The sequence below is a fragment of the Grammomys surdaster genome, unplaced genomic scaffold, assembly GCF_004785775.1.
Source record: "Grammomys surdaster isolate TR1022 unplaced genomic scaffold, NIH_TR_1.0 125690, whole genome shotgun sequence".
Classification (NCBI taxonomy): domain Eukaryota; kingdom Metazoa; phylum Chordata; class Mammalia; order Rodentia; family Muridae; genus Grammomys; species Grammomys surdaster.
This window is the reverse complement of record NW_021620526.1, coordinates 404014-426877: the sequence shown is the minus strand read 5'-3', so window position 1 is coordinate 426877 and position 22864 is coordinate 404014. Positions and strand designations below refer to the sequence as shown.

The following is a 22864-nucleotide window of genomic DNA, read 5'->3' as shown; positions in this document are numbered from 1 at the left end:
CAAACATGCTTTATATCACTAAGCATAAATTAGTAAACCTGAAAAAAGAAGGTAATAAATGCTGAAGAACAAGTTTGAGCAGGAAGACTAAGAAATAAGGTTAAGAAAGTGAGTTCAGGAGTGCTGATTTTACTCTCAAGGCAAGAAGATGGCATTAATTCTTCAAACATATGATTTAACTTGCATTATAGAAGAAACAGAATAGAGATGGATGAGAATGAAATTTTAGGCAGTAAGTTAACTAGAAGCTCTTGTTGGAGTGTAAGTGGAAAACAGCATTTAAGTAAACTAGGCTAGTAAAGGAAAATAAAGTAATCCAAGAGACATGAAGGGTAAAAATTGCAGATTTGGTAAAGTGCTTCAATTTGGAGAGGAAAGGTAGAAATTGGCAAAGATGACTATAATTTTCTGGCTTAAACAACTGGGTACATGGTAGCATTACAAACTGAAACATGAAAAAGAGAAAAAGAATGTTTTCTTTTGTTTACTCTTAGGGAAAGGATGAGAAAGGATACTTCAGATAGGCTTAGTTTGAGGAGTTTGTGGAATACCTAAGACAACATGTCAAAAAAAAAAGGAGGATATAGATATAAAAGAAATCAGAAATGGAAAGGAAAATGTAACACTGACATTTATGTTATGCTACTATGTTCCTTTTAATTTCCTCCTTTCTGTATGTTGCTGTCATTACCCACTTAATTTCCTCTTGACAGCAAATCATTTTCTCAAAGGACATTGAGTGATGTTGTACTTTAGAGAACCTAACCTAAACACACAAGAAGTGTGTCAAAGATAAATCAAAGAAAGAATTATATTTATACTATGGACATATTTATATATGTTTATATATGCATGTTTCATTTCATGACAGGAAGAAGTTAAGGGAGAAAAATCCATTAAATATTGCTACTTGTTACTAAAGAAATTGAGTAACAGATGTATAAGATTGTTCACTTGACCAACAGAATTAACATTAACCATCTTAGTCACAGAAGTTGCCTTCGAATCTTGTAGTCAGAATGTCAACATCAATGAGAATGGGTGAGAGGAATATATAGATAATAAGAATATTACTTCTGCAAGAAATATGGATATGAACATGGGAAAAGGCTTGAAAATTTTTCTACAAGGAAGATATTTAAGATAAGAGATTAATGATAATGTTTAAATGCTAAATAGACATGAATTCCAAAAGGGGTCAGGTTAAGAATCTAAGAGATAATTGATAAAATTAATAACACAATATCATCTTTAGAGTCATCCAAGAGGAACTTCAAATTTTCTTTCAAAAGTAACAGTTTGATCTGATGCTTTGTTTTGTCTTGTTTTCCAAATGCAATATAACATATGAGTATCAGTGATCAAAGTATTTTAGGGCCTCCGTGGAAAAATAGGGAGGTAAGCATTCATATCATTACATATTTTTCCCAGGACTAAGTTTTCTTACCCTCCAATATCTTGCTTCACAAAGTCTCCAGGTTCTTGTCGTCTTGATTCTCCTTGGCCAGTGATTCCAGGAAGAATACTAATCAGAAGAAGAAGTCCAACTCTGGACACATAGAAGTGCCACATTTGTGTGATTATCATCTTCTTAGACAGCAACTTAGAGAGACCTGTGAGATCCACAGTACAGGGGAAAGGAACCAACAAAAGGGTAGAAAACAAAGGGGGAAAAGAGGGTTAAAAAGGTTTGAAATTTGTCTAATATTCACTCAGTTATTTGATACTCCCAACCTAATCAAGGTCAAAATATACATTCCCAATATGTATATTCTTCTGGACATACCAGAGTTCTCCCAAGAATAGTGAAAGGCAGAACAAATCTCATATAAGACAGACAATAATCAGCTGCATCTCTTTCCTTGGCTTCCTGCATGACTGGGTGAGCTGTAGAACTTCCCTAAGCCTCAGTTAACTTTTGTACTATAAGAGCTTAAAATGGTCTCCTATGAAGCTACAGAGATGGTCCAGGGCTTAAGGTACTCTTTCAGAGGATACATGTTCAACACTCAGTACCCACAAGGTAGCTCACAACTGTCTATAAAACTCAGTTCCAGGGTCTCTGCCATCCTCTTTTGACTTCTGTGCACACCAGGCATGTACACAGTACACAGACATACATGTAGGCAAAAATACTCATAAAATACAATAAAAATTACAAATAATTTTTTAAAGACAGTTTCTCATGTCACCATTCTATTTTGCTGAATAACTTGTTTGAGCTTTCACAACACAGAGGACTTTGGTCTAGTTAACTATATAACTGCAAAAATTCTACAATAGTAAGATCTAAACATCTCTTTATAGCATTGTAAAGATTGTTTCACATCTTACAAGACATAAACAATTTTCTAAAATATTACAAGCCTTGAGCAGACGTTCCCCAGGTAGGAAAAAATGCTGAGTGATACAATATGATGTCTTGAATATGAATGTATCTCCCTATAAAGACTCAAGGACAGGTCAACTCCTTTAGGCAGGGGTAACAACATAATAGAAATATAAGCCTAGCTCTACATTATAGACATTCTTCAATCATCGAATTATACCAATGATTAAAATTAGTGATTTGGAGTATGTACAGAAGACAAGAATTGTTTCATGGACTCTATATGATAAAAAATGTATACAAGATATGGGGTTAATAAAACAGCCAATTGAATTGTACTTATTTTACTTTAAGACATGAAGCATTCCAGACCAAAGCTAAACTTTTCAAGTCATATTAGTAGATTAATTTTCAGAGACAACAGAAGTATATGAAACATTTTTCAAGGAAATCTTAAGTAAAAGACCTATCCATAAAAGATACCTCATCTGAAGAAATATTCTGATATACTTGTCTGCCTAACGAGTGCTGGGATTAAAAGCATGCATAACTACTGCCCAAGGAATAAAGTTCCTTTTAAATATACTCTATCCTTATGAAGAGAGCCATTAGATCCTATATTAGGCTGTCTGTATGGATCTGGTACAGCTATATGAAGAATCATACTGTTGTGTGATTCTGATATGATCCAATGTATACATCAGAAATGATAATCATCATGTTAATAGCATTTAGCATGATACTGGTAAATTCAAACATTTCTATTTCACAAAGCACTATTTCTTGAATTAAATTTACATAGTTGGCATACAATTAGTGATTCATGAACTGTAGAAGAGTTGTTGGCCACTTTATATGAATGATCATACCACATAAGTAATAAAATATACCTACACAATTAGACAACTCTAGGTATAGACAACATCCATGGTATATGTTCAAATGTCCAGAAGGTCTGAGCACTCTGTAATGATTTATGATCATATGAAAAAGAATAATACTTGTATAATCATAATATATGATTTGATAGCTGCTCCATAAGAACAGACATCATTGATAACAGAAAATAAGGTCCAGAATGTACAAATAAAACACAGAATAAAAAACATAAACACATGACCATGATGTATGTTCAGGATGCATGAGCAACAATCTTGGTTAAAGAGAAGATTAACATTTTACACAATTGAAAATGTCAATGATCAATTTTTGAATATCATATTCTTGTATATAAGTATAGGATATGTATAAATGATCTTAAGTGCTCGCTTCGACAGCACATATACTAAAATTGGAACATACCAGAGAAGATTAGCATGGCCCATCTGCAAGGATGACACACAAATTTGTGAAGCGTTCCATATTTTTAGTTGGTCTGCTCCTGTGAAGCCACCATCCTGAGTCATCCTATAGGAACCAGTGCACTCAGGACAGAGAAGGAAACACTGTACTCAGAGCAGCAGGATTTCAGGATCCCAGAGGCAGCTTGAGTCCCAGCAGTTCTTCCACTCAGGAGCTCAAGATCACAGGATCACAGATATATCTGGACTCTGAGGAGTTCTGACACAAACAAGATAACTGGAAAGACAGACTGCAGTCAGAGACAGTGAGTGTAGGTAAAACTAGAGTTAACCAGATGGCAAAAGGCAAGCTCAAGAACATAAGCAACAGAAACCAAAGTTACTTGGCATCATCAGAACACAGTTCTTCCATCATAGCAAGCCCTGGAAACCCAATCACACTGGAAAAGCAGGATTCAGAATTAAAATCACTTCTCATGATGATGATAGAGGACTTTAAGAATGACATAAGTAACCCCCTTAAAGAAGTACAGGAGAACACAGGTAAACAGATAGAAGCCCTTAAAGAGGAAACACAAAAATTCCTTAAAGAACTGCAAGAAAACACAACCAAACAGGTGAAGGAATTAAACAAAACCATCCCCAAGACCTAAAAATGGAAGTAGAAACAATAAAGAAATCTCAAAGGGAGATAACCCTGGAGATCGAAAACCTAGGAGAGAAATCAGGAGTCGTAGACTCAAGAATTACCAACAGAATACAAGAGATAGAAGAGAGAATCTCAGGTGCAGAAGATACCATGGAAAACATTGGCACAACTGTCAAAGAAAATACAAAATGAAAAAAGCTCCTAACCTGAAACATCTTGGAAATCCAGGACACAATGAGAAGACCAAACCTAAGGATAATAGGTATAGCTGAGAGTAAAGATTCCCAAATTAAAGGGCCAGTAAACATCTTCAACAAAATTATAACCTAAAGAGATACCCATGAACATACAAGAAGCCTAGAGAACCCCAAATACACTAGACCAGAAAAGAAATTCCTCCCATCACATAATAATCAAAACATCAAATGCACAAAACAAAGAAACAATACTAAAAGCAGTAAGGGAAAAATGTAAAGTAACATATAAAGGCAGACTTATAAGAACTACAACAGACTTCTCAACAGAGACTATAAAAGCCAGAAGAGCCTGGACTGACATCATACAGACCCTAAGAGAACAAAATTGCCAGCCCAGACTACTATACCCAGCAAAACTCTCAATTAACATAGATGGAGAAACCAAGATATTCCATGACAAGACCAAATTTACACAATATCTTCCCACAAATCCAGCACTTCAACGGATAATTGATGGAAAACTCCAAGACAAGGAGGGAAACTACAACCTAGAAAAAGCAAGGAAGTAATCTTCCAACAACCCCAAAAGAAGATAGCTACACAAACATAATTCCACCTCTAATAACAAAAATAACAGGAAGCAACAATCATTTTTCTTTAATATCTCTTAACATCAATGGACTCAATTCCCCAATAAAAAGATGTAGACTATCAGACTGGATACATAAACAGGACCCAGAATTGGGTCCAGAATGTATTTTGCTGCATACAAGAAACGCACATCAGTGACAAAGACAGACAGTACCTCAGAGTAAAAGGATGGAAAACAATTTTCCAAGCAAATGGTCCCAAGAAACAAGCTGGAGTAGCCATTCTAATATCAAGTAAAATCGACTTTCCACCAAAAGTAATCAAAAAAGATAAGGAAGGACACTTCATACTCATCAAAGGAAAAATTTACCAAGATGAACTCTCAATTCTGAACATCTATGCTCCAAATGCAAGGGCACCTACATACATAAAGGAAACTTTACTAAGCTCGAAACACACATTGCATCTCACACAATAATAGTGGGCGATTTCAACACCTCACTCTCAGGAATGGACAGATCATGGAAACAGAAACTAAACAGAGACACAATGAAATTAACAGAAATTATGAACCAAATGGTTTTTAACAGATATCTATAGAACATTTCATCCTAAAACAAAAGAATATAGCTTTTTCTCAGCACCTCATGGTACCTTCTCTAAAATAGAACATATAATTGGTCACAAAACAGGCCTCAACAGATTAAAAAAAAAATGGAAAAAATCCCTTGCATCCTATCAGATCATCACGGACTAAGACTAGTCTTCAATAATGACAAAACCAATGGAAAACCCATATACACGTGGAAACTGAACAATGTTCTACTCAATGATGAGTTGGTCAAGGAAGAAATAAAGAAAGGAATCAAAGACTTTTTAGAATTCAATGAAAATGAGGACACATCATACCAAAACTTGTGGGACTCCATGAAGGCAGTGCTAAGAGGATAACTCATAACTCTAAGTGCCTATAGAAAGAAACTGGAGAGAGCATACACTAAAACCTTTACAGCATACCTGAAAGCTCTAGAACAAAAAGAGGCACATAAACCCAAGAGGAGTAGATGGCAGGGAATAATCAAACTCAGGGCTGAAATCAGCCAAGTAGAAACAGAAAGAACTATGCAAAATATCAACAAAACCAGGAGCTGGTTCTTTGAGAAAATCAACAAGAGAGATAGACCCTTAGCCAGACTAACCAGAGGGCACAGAGACAATATCCAAATTAATAAAATAAGGACAAGTGAATCATAGGCAGAGTCATAGTGACCTATCCCCTGAACCTTCACCCAGCCGATACCCTGTTCTGAAAGATATCTGTATTCCCCCTGAACACTCAGGCTCCAGTGTCATCTCCTTCCCCACGTCCTGCCTTTCTGTGTTTATAACCCCTGTGTGAATGAATTACGATTTGAAAAAAATAAATAAATTATTTTTAAAAAAGAGAAAGAAAAGAAACTCAGTGTCCATGATTGGGCAACCATGGTCAATTTTTTCACTAGTGAAGATAGCCAAGATACACATTAAAAGTGGCTGTAGTGAACAATGATGATTTTAGGGTAATAATACTATATTGAATAATTTCTTAAAATGCATGAATATAAAATTTAAATGTACAAGCTCACAGTGAAAGAACTGTCAATTATAGCAGTACAAGATATAATGCTATGAACCTTTAGAAAACTTAAGATTCAATGAAAGAAAGTAGAATATTATATTTGCTTTTATTTGTGTGATAAAGTCAACCAACCACATTGCAATATGGAAACAAGAATGGTGCATATTCATAAGAGTACTGCAAATAGAAAACAGTAAGATCATATGGGCTCATAGGTATTGTTCAACATGACACTCAGATATCCTCCACTGATACCTAGACAGTTCTGATTCTCATACAGTTTTCTCCTTCCATTAGCAGCATTTTTACCCTTTCATTTGTTCAGTGTGCAGACTTTAAGCCATTCTTGACTTCTTTTGCATTCATAGTCTGCACTCAATCTATCAGCAACTCAACTGTTATTCTATTCTGAATGAAACATAGCCAGAATAAACCCAGTAGTAATCACCTCCTCCAATATAACATACTTCATTACCTCTTATCAAAATAAAAGACTGTCCTTACTCACTTAAGCAGTAAATCTCTTATTCATATAGCAAGCACAGTAAACTTTTAAGTTGCTAAGTTAGATCATGCTTCACTCTGTCCAAACCTGGCAGTTTCTTCTTAATTCAAAAACCTCACTGTGTATAATAATATTGCTTGTATGTTTTTAGAGCTGACTATACACACACACACACACACACACACACATACCACCACCACCACCACCAATAATAACAACAGCAACAACAACAAACAATGAAGGAAAAAAATTCCATAGATTTAAAGGAGAGCAAGTGATAACACGGTAGGTTTTGGAAAAATAAAAGGGAAAGAAACATGATGTAATTATATTATGATATCAAAAATAAAAGAAGTATACTATATGCATATATTTTACACAGTTAAATAAATGCTACTTTCAAGATTTTTAAATATCATTTAAATTAATTTAAAAAACAAAAATATACTTTTATTAATGGGGACAGAAAGGATAACAAAAAATTAATAAGCAAACACAAAAGAAAATATGAAGTTAGGAAGGAGATATGATGAAGGTACCTGGGAAGAGTTGGAGAAGAGAAATGAGGATAGATGTGCTCAAGATAAACTGCATATATTAGTTTGCAAACCTAACCCTAGTCTACCATCCTATTAGGCACTTTTACTTCAGCCACTGTGAGGGGTTCATTTCAGGATTCCCAAATATAAAGTATGCTCAGACACCCAAGACTTTTACGTAGAAAGGCAAAGCATTTGCCTAGAATCTATATACATTCTCCTAAATAGTTTAATGATCTCTCTAGATCATTCATATACATAATACAATGTTAATTCAACACATCATTATATTGCTAAAGGAATAATAAAAAAATCTTCATGTAATCAGCACCGACATGAACTTTTAATTTTATTTTTTTAGTCTGTGATTGGTTGAATCTGTGGGAAATGTCTGCACATATTCAGCACAGATGTGATTTTTAAAAATATTTTCAATCTGTGGTTGATTGAATCTGTGGATCCAGAACTTGCCAATACAACAGAGGGCTTGCTGCATGAGTAATACATAGCAGAATGCCTGACAAATAACAGGTATTTTAAGAACAGCAAATGAATAAACGGATGTTATCGTGACACAAGCAGATCCCTAAATGAAATAAGATGCTATAAAAGATGGGGTTATAGGGTAAGCTTTGCAAACTACTTGATCCAGAGGCTATTGGGCACTGATAAATTCTAGCTGTGTTAGACTTTAAAGAGCCCTCTCCCCTTCTTCAGTGAAAATTAGATTTGGCAACAGAAGGACTATAAAGAACAGATAAAATCACATACATAATACGCTGAGCCCAATATCTGTTACTAGGATGAATATACTGATAGATCCCATCCAAATAAAAGTTCATCTTATGAACATTTGAGAAACTGCTATGGACACAACATAGATACAGGTAAGATTTCCACTGGAATCCCTAAAACGTATATCTCTCATTACTTAGCAACCAGATCATGCTAAAATTTTCCCACCAACTCCTCCGCTTTGATAATCTTAGGTTATATCTACTAGAATTTTCCCAGATAATGCAAAACAATCAATTATTTGTCCTAGGTTGTCATTATAGTTTCTTCTAAGGCTGTGCAATCCTACCTAGCATCAAAGCACTGTCATTCAGTCATTATCCTTCATAAGCCACATAGAAATCTGATATTGGGAAAATTGTATGACTCAACAGTATAACCTATAAAACATTGATAGTTATAATATTATCACATAGGTTATAGTGATAACTAAGAGAACTAAACTGAATATAAACTAAAGCACCAAACTTACATGTAAACTACAGTGGTCCATAGCTGTCAAGTATTTTTACCTATAACTCTACTAAAACTTGTCTTCTTGTTTTTAACTCAAAGCTTGTAAAGCACCATCTTATATGCCAGGCACCGTTCAACGGGAACAAAACAGCCAAAAATATAAACAGAAAAGTCAGAAATAATAGATCAATTCATACAAAGTCTATGTTCTCCTAGGTGATGAATGGTTTTAAGAAAATCTCACAACCATCTATAAACCCAGTACTAGTTAATGATATATGTATATATAACCTCTGTTACCAAGTAGTTTGTAAAGTCTACCCTATAATCCTATCCTCAGATTTTTAGCTCCTCCATATAAAACAGGCTTAAAGCAGGACTGACAAGGAGAAAGTTGTAAATACTTCTGTTCACTAACAGGGACAATGCTAAGGTATAACCACAATTTCCATGGCATTTTGCTTTATGTTCCACCTTTTATTTGCATTTTTCTCTACCTTTTTCTAGTCTAGTGGTTTTTTTTTTCCTAACAACATTCCATACAAACACTACTTCATATAAATAATGCTAATTTTATTGGATCCCTTTTGTGGATTTTGATTCAGTAACTTCTAAATATGAGATCCCAATCCTCTGAATTATTGTAATTCCAAATACATTTTCTTTCCATTGCTTATTAAAAGGAGAAGTTTAAAGGAAGAAGTAAATGAAAAAGATAATGGGAAAAGAATGTTTGGTTCACAAAGGTAATGAGGGGAAAAGCCAAATCATAATGACTGGAGGTAATTGTATTATATACACTGATTTTAAGAGTGAACTCTAGGGACTAAAGAGATGTCTCCGTGATAAAGAATACTTACTGCTCTTCTAAAGCATACAGGTTCAGTTCCCAGTACCCACAACCATTTGAAACTCCAGTTACAGAAATCTAACATCCTCTTTGGCCCTCCATTGGCACCTGCATACATGTGGCACACACATACATCAAATAAAGGTAAAGGATGGATTATAATACTTTTGGACTATGCAAGACATAGTCTCTTCTCTGAAACACCATATATAAGACCCAAAGATGACATTGTTCTTTGAAATACACCTGAATTACTTGAGTAAATTACCACATCATTCAGTTTTCAACAGATAAAGGTAGCAAAAACTCAGCAAAAAATTAATTCAAATACCACAATTAACATAAGTGACTAGAAAAAACTGATAATACTACTGATTTTTCAAAGACTATTCCCAATACAAATATTAAGGAAGTTAAGCTAAGCAAAACTTTGTATTTCAAGTGAAAATTAACTCAAAGCTACCATGGTATATTATGTAATATTACATAAATACATAATTACACTATTATTATTCACTGCCTTTGTGATGAAGACCAAAGGATAAACAATCAAAAAAACATTTCTTAAAAGCAACAGTAAGTGAGAAAATAATGACAATGATTTTTTTTTTTTTTTTTTTTTTTTTTTGGTTATGACGGATGGTGGATGGATCTGGGTGTACTCCCGTAAAACTCAGGGCAATCCCGAGTTAAATAGGGAGGGAGAAAGGGGGAGGATTGGGGGAGGATGGAGGAGGATCTGGGGAGGCATGCTTAATTTGCTCCGCCCTCTGGCCTTCATTAGTATGTAAATCCCTAAGGCCTGAGGCCTCTAGTCACACCCTCTACCTGTGCACTTTGGGAGGGGCTGTAATGGCCTAAGTGACTGAACAATGTAGGTCTATGGAGATGAGACTGTGCGTCAGGACTCGGTTCTGGGGGCACGGCCGAACGCCTGCCGGTTCTCACATAGAACAGTAGAATGGATTCTAGGCCCATGCCCAGCCATGAACCAGAATACCCTTACGAAGTCCCACATCTCCTTTTTCTTTTTTTAAAAAAGGGGGGGTCACTGTGGTGAAAATTTTGGATTAGGAAGCCGAAAGAAAGCACTATCTAGGCCAGAGGAGTTAGCATAATTAAGTCACCAGGTAAGAGGAGTTGAGGGTGGGGGTTGGGAAGGCAAGGGATCATTTGAATCAATTGAATACATGTGGTACAGTTTGAGGGTAGTAATAGCTGACTAATCTAGACAGACATTATATTTTCCTTACTAACATGTAACTTTAGCTATTTGGCTTTGGCAAAAGAGTTCATCTGTAGCTGGAGGATTTAGCATGTGTCTCTGGATCTTGGTGTGTGTCTCTGGGTCTCAGCATGTCTCTGGAGTCTGCAATCAGGCAGTGTGGCTGGAAGAAGACAGCATGGCATCCTAGGCAGGTTCCAGGAGGTGGCGTTGTCTCTGCTGGATCTGTGGGTATAATCACAGGGAAGCAACATCTCCAGCGGGGAGATGCCTGGAAAGCCTGGATATCAAGCGTTAAATTATTTGGGAGAATGTACATCCTGGAAAGGCAAAGATGTTTGAGGAAATTTTAGTCCTGGAAGGTATCTTTGAGTCTGTTTTTGGATGGCTGAAGGAGAAAAACGTTGTTAATTATGTATGATAGGCAGCAAGAGTTTGTCTGTGAAAGGAAACTAGTTGTTAATTAAGGTTTAAAAATAGTGATCAGCATAGTTGATTTAACCTGTGGAAGTAGATTAAATAGCTTTTGAACCTTGAAGAAATCTTAAAAATTTGAAAAAAAAATTGTTGGAGTGTTAGAGAGAAAAGGAGACCTTTAAACAAAAAGGTGAAAAAATTTTGGGTTGAAAAGCACGAATACTGACAACAATATTTTTAAGGCCAAATTGTGGTTTTGACAGTATCAGAGTAAGATGGGTAAAAAGAAGGGAGTGAAAATTTCCACTGGTAGCTAATGTAATAATATACATGCATGTACACACTCACTCTCTTGCATGCATGATTCTCCAAGTGCTATAAATTAACTTTATGAATGAATTTAGAAGCAAGTCTGTGCCTTTCTCCTCAGAAGAATGTAAAAATCAAGTTACTTCAGTTCAAACAGAGCTTATAAGGGAGCAAAGAAGAACTATAAACATATTAAACTACCAACAAGTCACTCTTGAAAGAATAAAACCCACCGTTACATTATTTTGTTTAAAAAAAAATCCTAAAATCAGCTGGGTGGTGGTGGCACACGCCTTTAATCCCAGCACTTGGGAGGCAGAGGCAGGCAGATTTCTGAGTTCGAGAGTTCAAGGCTAGCCTGGTCTACAGAGTGAGTTCCAGGACAGCCAGGGCTACACAGAGAAACCCTGTCTCGAGAAAAAAAGAAACGAAAAAGAAAAAAAAAACCTAAAATTATGAAATTAATTTAAAATGATTATTACGTGTGTCCCAGGTGACATGCAACAAAGAGTAAACAGAAATAATCTCTGGATGATGACAACTTTATACACAGCTTTGAAGAACTCCAAGAAATAACTTCAAGGGCATTGATAATTTCTCAAACACAACCACACACAAGGAATCTAGATACTATGAAAGAGAAGCTACAAAAAGTACTAGAACTGCACATATTTCAGATACTGAATTTATCATTATCCATAGTATAAGGAGCTTATGATCACCTCAAAAGTAGCATTATAAACAATAATCTATATGACTTAAAATCATAACTCACAAAATAAAAAGACTTTGAACAGTAAAGCATATGCATTATTAGATGTACACTAGATGAGAAAAAAAAAGTAACAGACTAAAGTCTATCAATCCAACCAAAAATGAAACAAATGAGAAATGAACCTAAATGGAAGTCTGAAAAAGAAGATGACTTATTCAAACCTAAATTTATCAACAAAAATTACATGTAAATAAATCAAATGTTCAATTAAAATAAAAAGGCTATCAGACTTGGTTAAATTCACAAAATAATGGAAACAATGCTCTACTAGACATCTCTTGTCACCAAATGAAAGTTTTAGTACTGGGAATGGGTTACATATAATCAAGCTGTTGGTCAACAGAACACCATGAAAACCCACAAACAATGCAGGCTATTACCAAGGCTCTCTTAAAACTCATGGTAAGGCCCTATTGTTGAAGACAACACCTACACAACTCACTGAACATAGAGAGGTCAAACCAATGTCTACCTAGAGCTTTCACTCATATTGACTAGCATCCATGGTACTAGAAGCTTCTCTGAATGCAACCAATAAAACTATAAGCCAAATGGTCTACAAAAGGAACCGGCCTGCAAGATCTGCAAGAGTGGCACAAAGTTGTGAGTGTAACCAACCAATATCTGATTTGATTTCAGACCCATTCCATGAGACAGAGCCTTTATCCAGAATTGTTTGATTGGCCAAGAATCTAAAACTAGATAGGCCAGATACCTTGGGGAAAACCAAACACTATTGTTCAGCTAAAGGTATGCAGCAATAAACTGTCTCTTAATGACATTCTGCTATGCTCATAGATACATGCTTACTCAGTCATCATCAGAGCAGCATCTTCCTGCAGCAGATGTAAAGAAATACAGAGACCATCAGATGACAACAAATACAGAGATCTTCAGACAAACAATATACAGACAGTAATATACCTTGGACACTCAGCCCTAAAAGGAATTCCTCTCTTCACACCCCTCACCAGGCCTGGCTCAAGGAACTGTGCACAAGAGGAGGTAGAAAGAGTATAAGAGCAAGAGGGCATACAGAACACCAAGAAATAAAGGCTCACTAAGAGACACAACAAGGCTGGTATACATATGAACTCACATATAATGTGGCAGAATGCACAGGGCCTGCAGGGGTATAAAACAGATGGTGTCCTAGAGCTGAAAGAAGTCGATTCATACCTATGCTTAACCCAGAATCTATCTCCAACTGTTAGTCATTTTAAGTGAAAAATTAGTTTTCTTTAAGGGATTCTCAATGAGAAAACTAATCTTAATGATATGCCCCATGCACAGCAATACATAGTCAACAACAACAACAAAAACATTATGACATCTTTGGACTTCCTGTATTATAATGTTAAGTCACAGATTATTTGTTTATGTGTTATTTGTTTACTTATCTTATAGTTTCTTTGCATATACATTATATCTTTCAGATTTGAGGTTTTTATGGGGTCCTATGTGTGTCTATGCATCTATCTACATACACTACTTATGCTTTTTCATTAGCTATTTTTCTTGTTTGGTTGTTTTGTAATATTCTCACTTGTTTTTATTTATTGTTATTACTTTGATGCCTGGTTGTTTTCTAACAGGAGACAGACGAGATGGATCTGGAGGAGAGGGGATGGGGAAGAGAATCTTACAAGAGTAGTAGTAGGAGAAATCATTATCAGACTGTATTGCTTGAAAAGATGTGTATTCAATAAAAGAAAAAATAGCAAAAACTAAAACATTTTCATACTATTTTAAAATAGTTATATGTAAAATTAAAGGAATATTTATGTTTGAAAGTTAAAGATATTTATAAATATGAACCAAAATATTTTAATATTTCTACTTTTTCTAAACAAAGAGTCAAGAAATTTAAAAAAATAGTATAAAGAAGGTTTCAATGTGATTGATTAACACACCAGATCTATTGAAAATCTATATAACAGTGTACTCAATGATAGCAAAAGATATGTGTTTTATATCACTACTCACTATGCATATTTTTAAATCTGTGAGGCTATAATGTGTTTTATGACAAATTAAAACTACTTTGAGCAACCATCTATTGGACTGAGCATGGGGTCCCCAATGTGGTCCCCAATAGAGGAGTTAGAAAAAGGACTGAAGGAGCTGAAAAGGTTTGCAACCCCATAGGAAGAACAACAATATCAACCAACCAGACACCCACCCAGAGGTTCCAAGGACTAAACCACCAACCAAGGAGTACACATGGAGGGACTTATGGATCCCTCGTAGAAACAGGAAAGAGGAGATGGGATAGGAGGTCTCGGGGGAAACTGTGAAAGGGAATAACATTTGAAATGTAAATAAAGAAAATATTCAATAAGTTAAAAAATAAATAAAACTGAAGTTATTTCTCTCTTTAAGATTGAGATAGATAGATAGATAGATAGATAGATAGATAGATAGATAGAAGATAGATAGATAGATAGATAGATAGATAGATAGATAGATAGATAGATTAAAAACTGCTTTGAGAGAATCCATCTCATCTTATCAACTGTCCTGGCATCAGAATGTTCTAACCAAGCAGAAGCAACCATGGGGGAAAAACTGTGAGCTAAGTTAAATCTTTCCATCTTTAAATTATACTCCCAGTTATTTGGGCACAGTGATACAAATTAACTAAAACAAGTACATTTAAAGTTTGGGTGGCCTTAAGTCAAAGATCCATTTGGGGTTGATTTATGTACATAGTGCAAAGGAAGAATCCAGTTTCATTCTTTTGGGTAGAGATAGCCAAATTTGCTATTGCTTTGATAAGACACCATGATCAGTGAAATTAACAGAAGGAGTTGATTTCAGGCTTGCAGTTCAGCAAGTTAGAGTCCATGGTCATCATGTCAGAGGGTCAGGCAGCAGGCAGGCAAGCAGGCAAGCATAGTGCTAGGGTAGTAGCTGAGAGCTTACATCTTTAGACACAATAATGAGGCAGGGAGATGACTACTGAGAGATAAATCTTTTGAAACCTCAGACTTCCTTCAGCATGGTCACACCTCCTAATACTTCCCAAACTCTCCTACCAATTGGGGACCAAATATTCAGATATTTGAGCCTGTTGGGGCCATTCTCATGCATACCAATAGACATCTTTAGACATTCTAGTTACTTGTGGTTTGAGTATGAATTGTCTCTTGGAGGCTTATTCATGGGAGGCTTGGTCCCAAGCTGACAGGTCCAATATTTGAGAGATAGAAGAATTAGGATGATTTTGATCCAATAAATTGGTCAGGAGTAGATTCGTAGTTCAGTGGTTGGTAATAAGAACTTTCAAAGAAGAAGGTTATGCTTTGGAAAGTAATTTATTGTCACAAGTCCCATCATTTTTATTTAAACTTCCTGGCTACCATATGGTGATAAGCTTTGCATCATCTGGCCCTATTTACTACATTTTGGTTTCATTTTAGTACCACAAAAGTGTAATGAGCCAATCATGAACAGAAATCCTAAAACTATCACCCATTTTTCCTCCTTTCTAGTTGTTTATGGCACAAATCATGTCATAGGAACAGATGACTGACTAAAATATTACCTTTGTCAAAAAATCAATTGCTATAAAAGCATGAGTTAAATTTTTCTGACTTTTATCATGTCCCATTTTTATGTGTCTGTTTTATGCTAGTATCATCCCAATATAACTGCTGTAAAACAATCTTTGTAGATCAAGTAGTATGATATCTCCAGTTTTGTTCTTCCTGTTCAAAATTGCTTTGACTATTTGCAATCTTTTGAGGTTCCATACAAAAATAGTAATAATTTTTTATATTAAAGGATATAAAACTATATATGAATACTTAATTTAAGAAAAATCAGAAGTTAAGTTTACCGATGAAAAATTTTCAACTAATCAAACTCAAACACAGGACTGTAGGAGCTGAAGGGGGTTGGAAACCCCGTAGGAAGAACAACAATATCAACAAACCAGACCCCTCAGAACTCCCAGGGACTAAACCACCAACAAAAGAATACACATGGATTCATGGCTCCAGCTGTGTATGTAGCAGAGGATGGCCTTGTCTGGCATCAGTGGAAGGGGAGCCCCTCGGTCCTGGATAGGCACAATGACCCAGCATAGGGGAATGCTAGGGTGCTGAGACAGGAGTGGACGGGCAGGTAGGGGAGTACCCTCAAAGAGGTAGGGGGAGGGGAGGGGATAATGGGCTTGTAGAGGAGAAGCTGGGAAGGGAGGATATTAGAAATTTAAATAAATAAAATAACCAATAAAAATGAAAAAAAGATCACCAGGACCAAAGATATCTCAAAACAAAGCAAATCAGTAAGTATACAGCAAATTAATAAAATGAAAAGTAAAAACCAAAATAGTGAATCAGTAGGCATCCCAAAGATATTTGACAAAAATAAATAAATATGCTTTCATATCCCATTCTCCATAGGGAAAAGGTAACTTTTTTTTCTTCTAAGGTCAAGAACACAGATACCCATGTTCACCACTTCTTTCAAATATAGTACTGGGATTAAATAAGGCCAATGAGGCAGGAGAAATAAATAATAGGTATCTTGATTAAAAAGAAGGTATTAAACTGGCTCTATTAGATAACAATGTAATTTTGCACATATAAAACCCTAAAACTCCACAATGAAACTGTTATAATATGATAATTGAATCTAATAACATTGAAGAATACAAATGGAACTTACATGTATCACTAGCATTATTCTTCATTAATAATTTACTCTCTAAAGATACAAAAAAAACCCAGCTAAGTTTACAACAAAATTTACTGAGATGTAAATTTAGCCAAAGGAATAAAATACTTATATACTGGCAATAATAAATCTTTATGAAAAAATGTTAAAATAAAATGCAAATAAATTGAAAGATTATTTATATTTATGGATTGAAAGAATGACTATTAGAAAAATACCCATACTATCCAAAGTGAGCCAATATACTTCCTATACACACTTCAATGACACTTTACCAGAAATAGAAGAAACAGATTACATTCTTAAACTGCATTTAGAGCAGAGTGGTATTGGTGGTGTCATGAGAGATGAAGAAAGTATATACACTAGAAAATTCAGTATTCAGAAACTCGCTACATCTGAGTTGATGATCTAAATAAAAGAAACAATGATAAAACCTATACATCTTAACTGAAGACTTTCACAAACCCAAAGTAGAAACAAATTAGCACTAACTATAAAAGAATCAATTGCCAAGATAGATTACATTAAAACCAGAACTTTGTTCTTAAAAACAAATAAGAGTTCAGAAGAGCACTAAGAAATATTAAAACAACTTCTGGTTTCCATCTGCACCCTGAGCTGATCCTGTGCCACAGTGCTCCATACACAAATACTGCCAGAAGAGAGCTGGTCTCCCAGGAGTGCTGACATGCCTGTGAGCACCGGTAAGACCACAAATTCTGCTCCAAGGGACCCACCTGGAGCCCTCAGGACAAAGGAATTAAGGAGCAGCCTGGGACAGGATACTTCCAGTTTCCTTCTGTACCAGGAACTGACCATGTGCCACAACTCTCCATACCCAAATATGGCCGAGAGTGAGAGCTAATTTCCCAGGAGTGCTGACACATCTGTAAGCACAGATAAGACCACCACTTCTGCTCAAATTCCTAGCCCAAGAGGGACCCACCCAGAGTCATCAGGACACAGGAACCAAGGAACAGTCAGGGACAGAATGCTTCCAGTTTACATCTACACCCTGGAGCTGATCCTGTGCCACAGCTCTCCATACCCAAATTCCTCCTAAAGAGAACTGGTCTCCCAGGAGTACTGACACACAGGATTGCAGGAGGGACAAGCCACAGTCAGAGACAGAAAGACCAGCTAACACCAGAGATAACTAGATGGTGAGAGGCAAGGGCAAGAACATAAGCAACAGAAACCAAGGCTACTTGGCATCATCAGAACCCAGTTCTCCCAACACAGAGAGCCCTGGATACCCCAACACACCAGAAAAGCAAGATTCAGATTTAAAATCACATCTCATGATGATGATAGAGGACTTTGAGAAGGACATAAATAACTCCCTTAAAGAAATACAGGAGAACACAGGTAAACAGGTAGAAGACCTCAAAGAGGAAACACAAAACTCTCGTAAAGAATTACAGGAAAAAAAAACAAGCAGGTGAACGAATTGAACAAAACCATCCAGGGTCTAAAAATGAAAATATAAGTAATGATGAAATCACAAAGAGAGACAACCCTGGAGATAGAAAACCTAGGAAAAAGATCAGGAGTCATAGATTCAAGCATCACCAGTAGAATTACAAGAGATAGAAGAGTGAATCTCAGTTGCAGAAGATACCATAGAAAACATTGACATAACTGTAAAAGAAAATGCAAAATGCAAAAAGCTCCTAATCCAAAACATCCAGGAAATCCAGGACACAATGAGAAGACCAAACCTACGGATAATAGGTATAGATGAGAGTGAAGATTCCCAACTTAAATGACCAGTAAATATCTTCAACAAAATTATAGAAGAAAACTTCCCTAACCTAAAGAACGAGATGCCCATAAACATACAAGAAGCCTACAGAACTCCAAATAGATTGAACCAGAAATGAAATGCCTCCCGTCACATAATAGTCAAAACATCAAATGCACGAAACAAAGAAAGAATATTAAAAGTAGTAAGGGAAAAAGATCAAGTAACATATAAAGACAGACCAGAATTAAACCAGATTTCTCACCAGAGACTTGTAGGAGGAGGAGTAAGGAAAGGAAAAGGAAGAGCAGGAGCTAGGGGAGAGAAAGGAGAGAGAAGGGAAAATGGAGGCAGATGTTCACCTGTCTCCCACTGTCAAAGGTAGTTGGTAAATCTAAGTTGGGTATTGGGTTACACCTCTGATTGAGTGGGCATCTTGTTATTAATATTTACCAAATATATAAAGCCTTTGATTAATCTTTAAGCATTAGAGTCTCATTCTCTTACTGGGCCCACAAGGATGTCGGAATGGTCTGGGCAATGTCCAGCCTTACAGAGACAGCATGGAAGATTGGCAGAGCCATTTCTCATGCTGGTGTCTCGTGGGTGGCAGAGCTGGTGTTTCTGGCTGGTCATTTCTAGCTGCTGTGTGCACATGGCCTCTGGCCACAGAACATGGTGGCTGAGCTAGGCAAAGCCACTGCAGCTTAGTTAGCTTCATCACTGGCGGCCAATTTTAAATAGTTAACAGAGACTATGAAAGCTAAAAGATTCTAGGCAGATGTCATACAGACCCTAAGAGAACACAAATGTCAGCCCAGGCTACTATACCAAGCAAAACCCTCAATTACCATAGATGGAGAAACCAAGATATTCTATGACAAAACCAAATTTACACAATACCTTTCCACAAATCGAGCCGTACAAAGGATAATAAATGGAAAATGCCAAAACATGATAGGACAGTACACACTAGAAAAAGCAATAAAGTTACCTTCTTTCAAGAAACCCAAAAGAAGATAGTCACACAAACATAAAAATGACACTAAAAATAACAGGAAGCAACAATCACTGTTCCTTAATATCTCTTAACATCAATGGACACAATTCCCCCAATAAAAAAGACATAGACTAATAGACTGGATACATAAACAGGACCCAGCATTTTGCTGCATACAGGAAATACACCTCAGTGTCAAAGACAGACACTACCTCCGTGTAAAGGGCTGGAAAACAATTTTCCAAGGAAATGGTCCCAAGAAACAAGCTGGAGAAGCCTCTCTAATATTGAATAAAATCAATATTGAATAAAATCAACTTTTAAGCAAAAGTTATCAAAAAGGATAAGGAATGACATTTCATACTCATCAAAATCTACCAAGCAGACTATAGCCAAACAAAAGAAAGATCTGTACAAGAACTTCAAGTCTCTGAAGAAAGAAATCAAAGAAGATCTCAGAAGATGGAAAGATCTCTCATGCTCATGGATTGGAAGGATTAATATAGTAAAAATGGTCATCTTGCCAAAAGCAATCTAAAGATTCAATGTGATCCCCATCAAAATCCCAACTCAAATCTTCACAGAGTTAGAAAGAATAATTCTCAGATTCATTAGGAAAAAAAAAACAGGATACTGAAAACTATTCTCAAAAATAAAAGAAAGTCTGGGGGGAATCACCATCCCTGACCTCAAGCTGCACTACAGACCAATAGTGATAAAAACTGCATGGTATTGGTACAGAGACAGGCAGGAAGATCAATGGAATAGAATTGAAGACCCAGAAATGAACCCACGCACCTATGGTCACTTGATCTTTGACAAAGGAGCTAAAATCATTCACTGGAAAAAAGACAGCATTTTCAACAAATGGTGCTGGTTCAACTGGCCATCACCATGTAGAAGAATGCAAATTGATCCATTCTTATCTCCTTGTACAAAGCTCAAGACCAAGTGGATAAAGGACCTTCACATAAAACCAGATACACTGAAACTAATAGAAGAGAAGGTGGGGAAGACCCTCGAATACTTGGGCACAGGGGAAAAGTTCCTGAACAGAACACCAATGGCTTATTTTCTAAGATCAAGAATTGACAAATGGAACCTCATAAAATTGCAAAGCTTCTGTAAGGCAAAGGACACTGTCAATAGGAAAAAGGGGCAACCAACAGATTGGGAAAAGATCTTTACCAATCGTACATCTGATAGAGGGCTAATATCCAATATATACAAAGAATTCAAGATATTAGACTCCAGAAAACCAAATAACCCTATTAAAAATGAAGAACAGAGCTAAACAGAGAATTCTCAACTGAGGAAACGCAACTGGCCGAGAAGCACCTGTAGAAATGTTCAACATCCTTAGTCATCAGAGAAATGCAAATCAAAACAACCCTGAGATTCTACCTTACACCAGTCAGAATGGCTAAGATCAAAACCTCAGATGATAGCAGATGCTGGAGAATGAGGAACACTCCTCCATTGTCAGTGGGATTGCAAGATGGTACAACCACTTTGGAAATAAGTCTGGCAGTTCCTCAGAAAATTGGACATAATAATACCTGAGGACCCAGCTATACCACTCCTGGGCATATAACCAGAAGATGCTCCAACATATAACAAGGGCACATGCTCCACTATGTTCATAGCAGCCTTATTTATAATAGCCAGAAGCTGGAAAGAACACAAATGTCCTTCAACAGAGGAATGGATACAGAAAATGTGGTACATTTACACAATGGAGTACTACTCAGTTATTAAAAACAATGAATTCATGAAATTCTTAGGCAAATGGATGAACTGGAAAATATCATCCTGAGTGGGGTAACCCAATCACAAAAGAACACACATAGTATGCACTCACTGTAAGTGAATATTAGGCCCAAAGTTCAGAATACCCAAGATTCAATTCATAGACCATATGAAGCCCAAGAAGATAATCAAAGTGTAGATGCTTCAGTGCTTCTTAGAAGGGGGATCAAAATACTCACAGGAGGAAATATGGAGACAGAGTGGAACAGAGACTGAAGGAGAGGCCATCCAGTGACTGCCCTACCTGGGGATCCATCCCATATACAGTCACCAAACCCACAGGCTACTGAGGATGCTGGGAAGTGCTTGCTGACAGGAGCCTGATATGGCTCTCTCATGAGAGGCTTTGCCAGAGCCCAACAAATACAGAGCCAGATACTCACAGCCAACCTTTGGACTGAGCACAGGGTTGGAGAAGGGACTGAAGTTGCTGAGGAGGTTTTCAGCCCCATGGAGGAAGCAACAGTGTCAACTGGCCAGAACCCTGGAGCTCCCAGGGACTGGACCACCACCCAAAGAGTATACATGGAAGGACCCAAGGTTCCAGCTGCATATGTAGCAGAGGATGGCCTGTCAGACATCAATGCAAAGAGAGTTCCTTTGTCCTGGGAAGGCTTTATCCCCCAGTGTAGGGGAATGCCAGGGTAGGAAGACAGGAGTGGGTGGGTGTGTGGGTAGGGGAGCACCCTCATAGAGGCAGGGAGAGGAGGGATGGGATAGGGGGTTTCTGAATGGGAGACCTCGAAAGGGTAAAAGAATTCAAATGTAAATAAAGAATAAAGAGAGTATCCAATTTAAAAAAAAAAAAGAAATACCAATACAGAATACATGAAGAAAAAGAAGAAAATAAAATAAAGAATTAGAAATGCATGTTTGCCTCACATGTGATACAAGCTCTTGTCCTACATGCTGAGTACCACAAAAATAACTACTTGAAAATGCACTCCCCAAAACATTGATTCCATGTTACCATTATTAGTAAAAAGGCTATTTTCCTCGTTAATAAACATAATGAAGAGTGATTACATCAATACATTTCTTTAAAAGATTGAAATATGCAACACAAGCA

General features: G+C 36.5%; 1 protein-coding gene and 1 non-coding gene across 2 annotated transcripts in view; one reads left to right on the top strand and one right to left on the bottom strand.

The window, feature by feature from the left end:
• Gabra3 (gamma-aminobutyric acid type A receptor alpha3 subunit) overlaps positions 1-1617 on the bottom strand; it is a 158665-nt gene extending 157048 nt beyond the window's left edge. The window contains exon 1 of the mRNA XM_028787990.1: positions 1448-1617. Within this exon, the coding sequence (XP_028643823.1) occupies positions 1448-1587 (140 nt within the window). The 5' untranslated portion in view covers positions 1588-1617. The remainder of the gene's footprint in view (positions 1-1447) is intronic.
• A 1973-nt stretch (positions 1618-3590) lies between these two features.
• LOC114639271 lies at positions 3591-3697 on the top strand. Its single transcript, XR_003713983.1, has one exon. It is a non-coding gene; the product is annotated as a U6 spliceosomal RNA (small nuclear RNA).
• The last annotated feature ends 19167 nt before the right edge of the window (positions 3698-22864 follow it).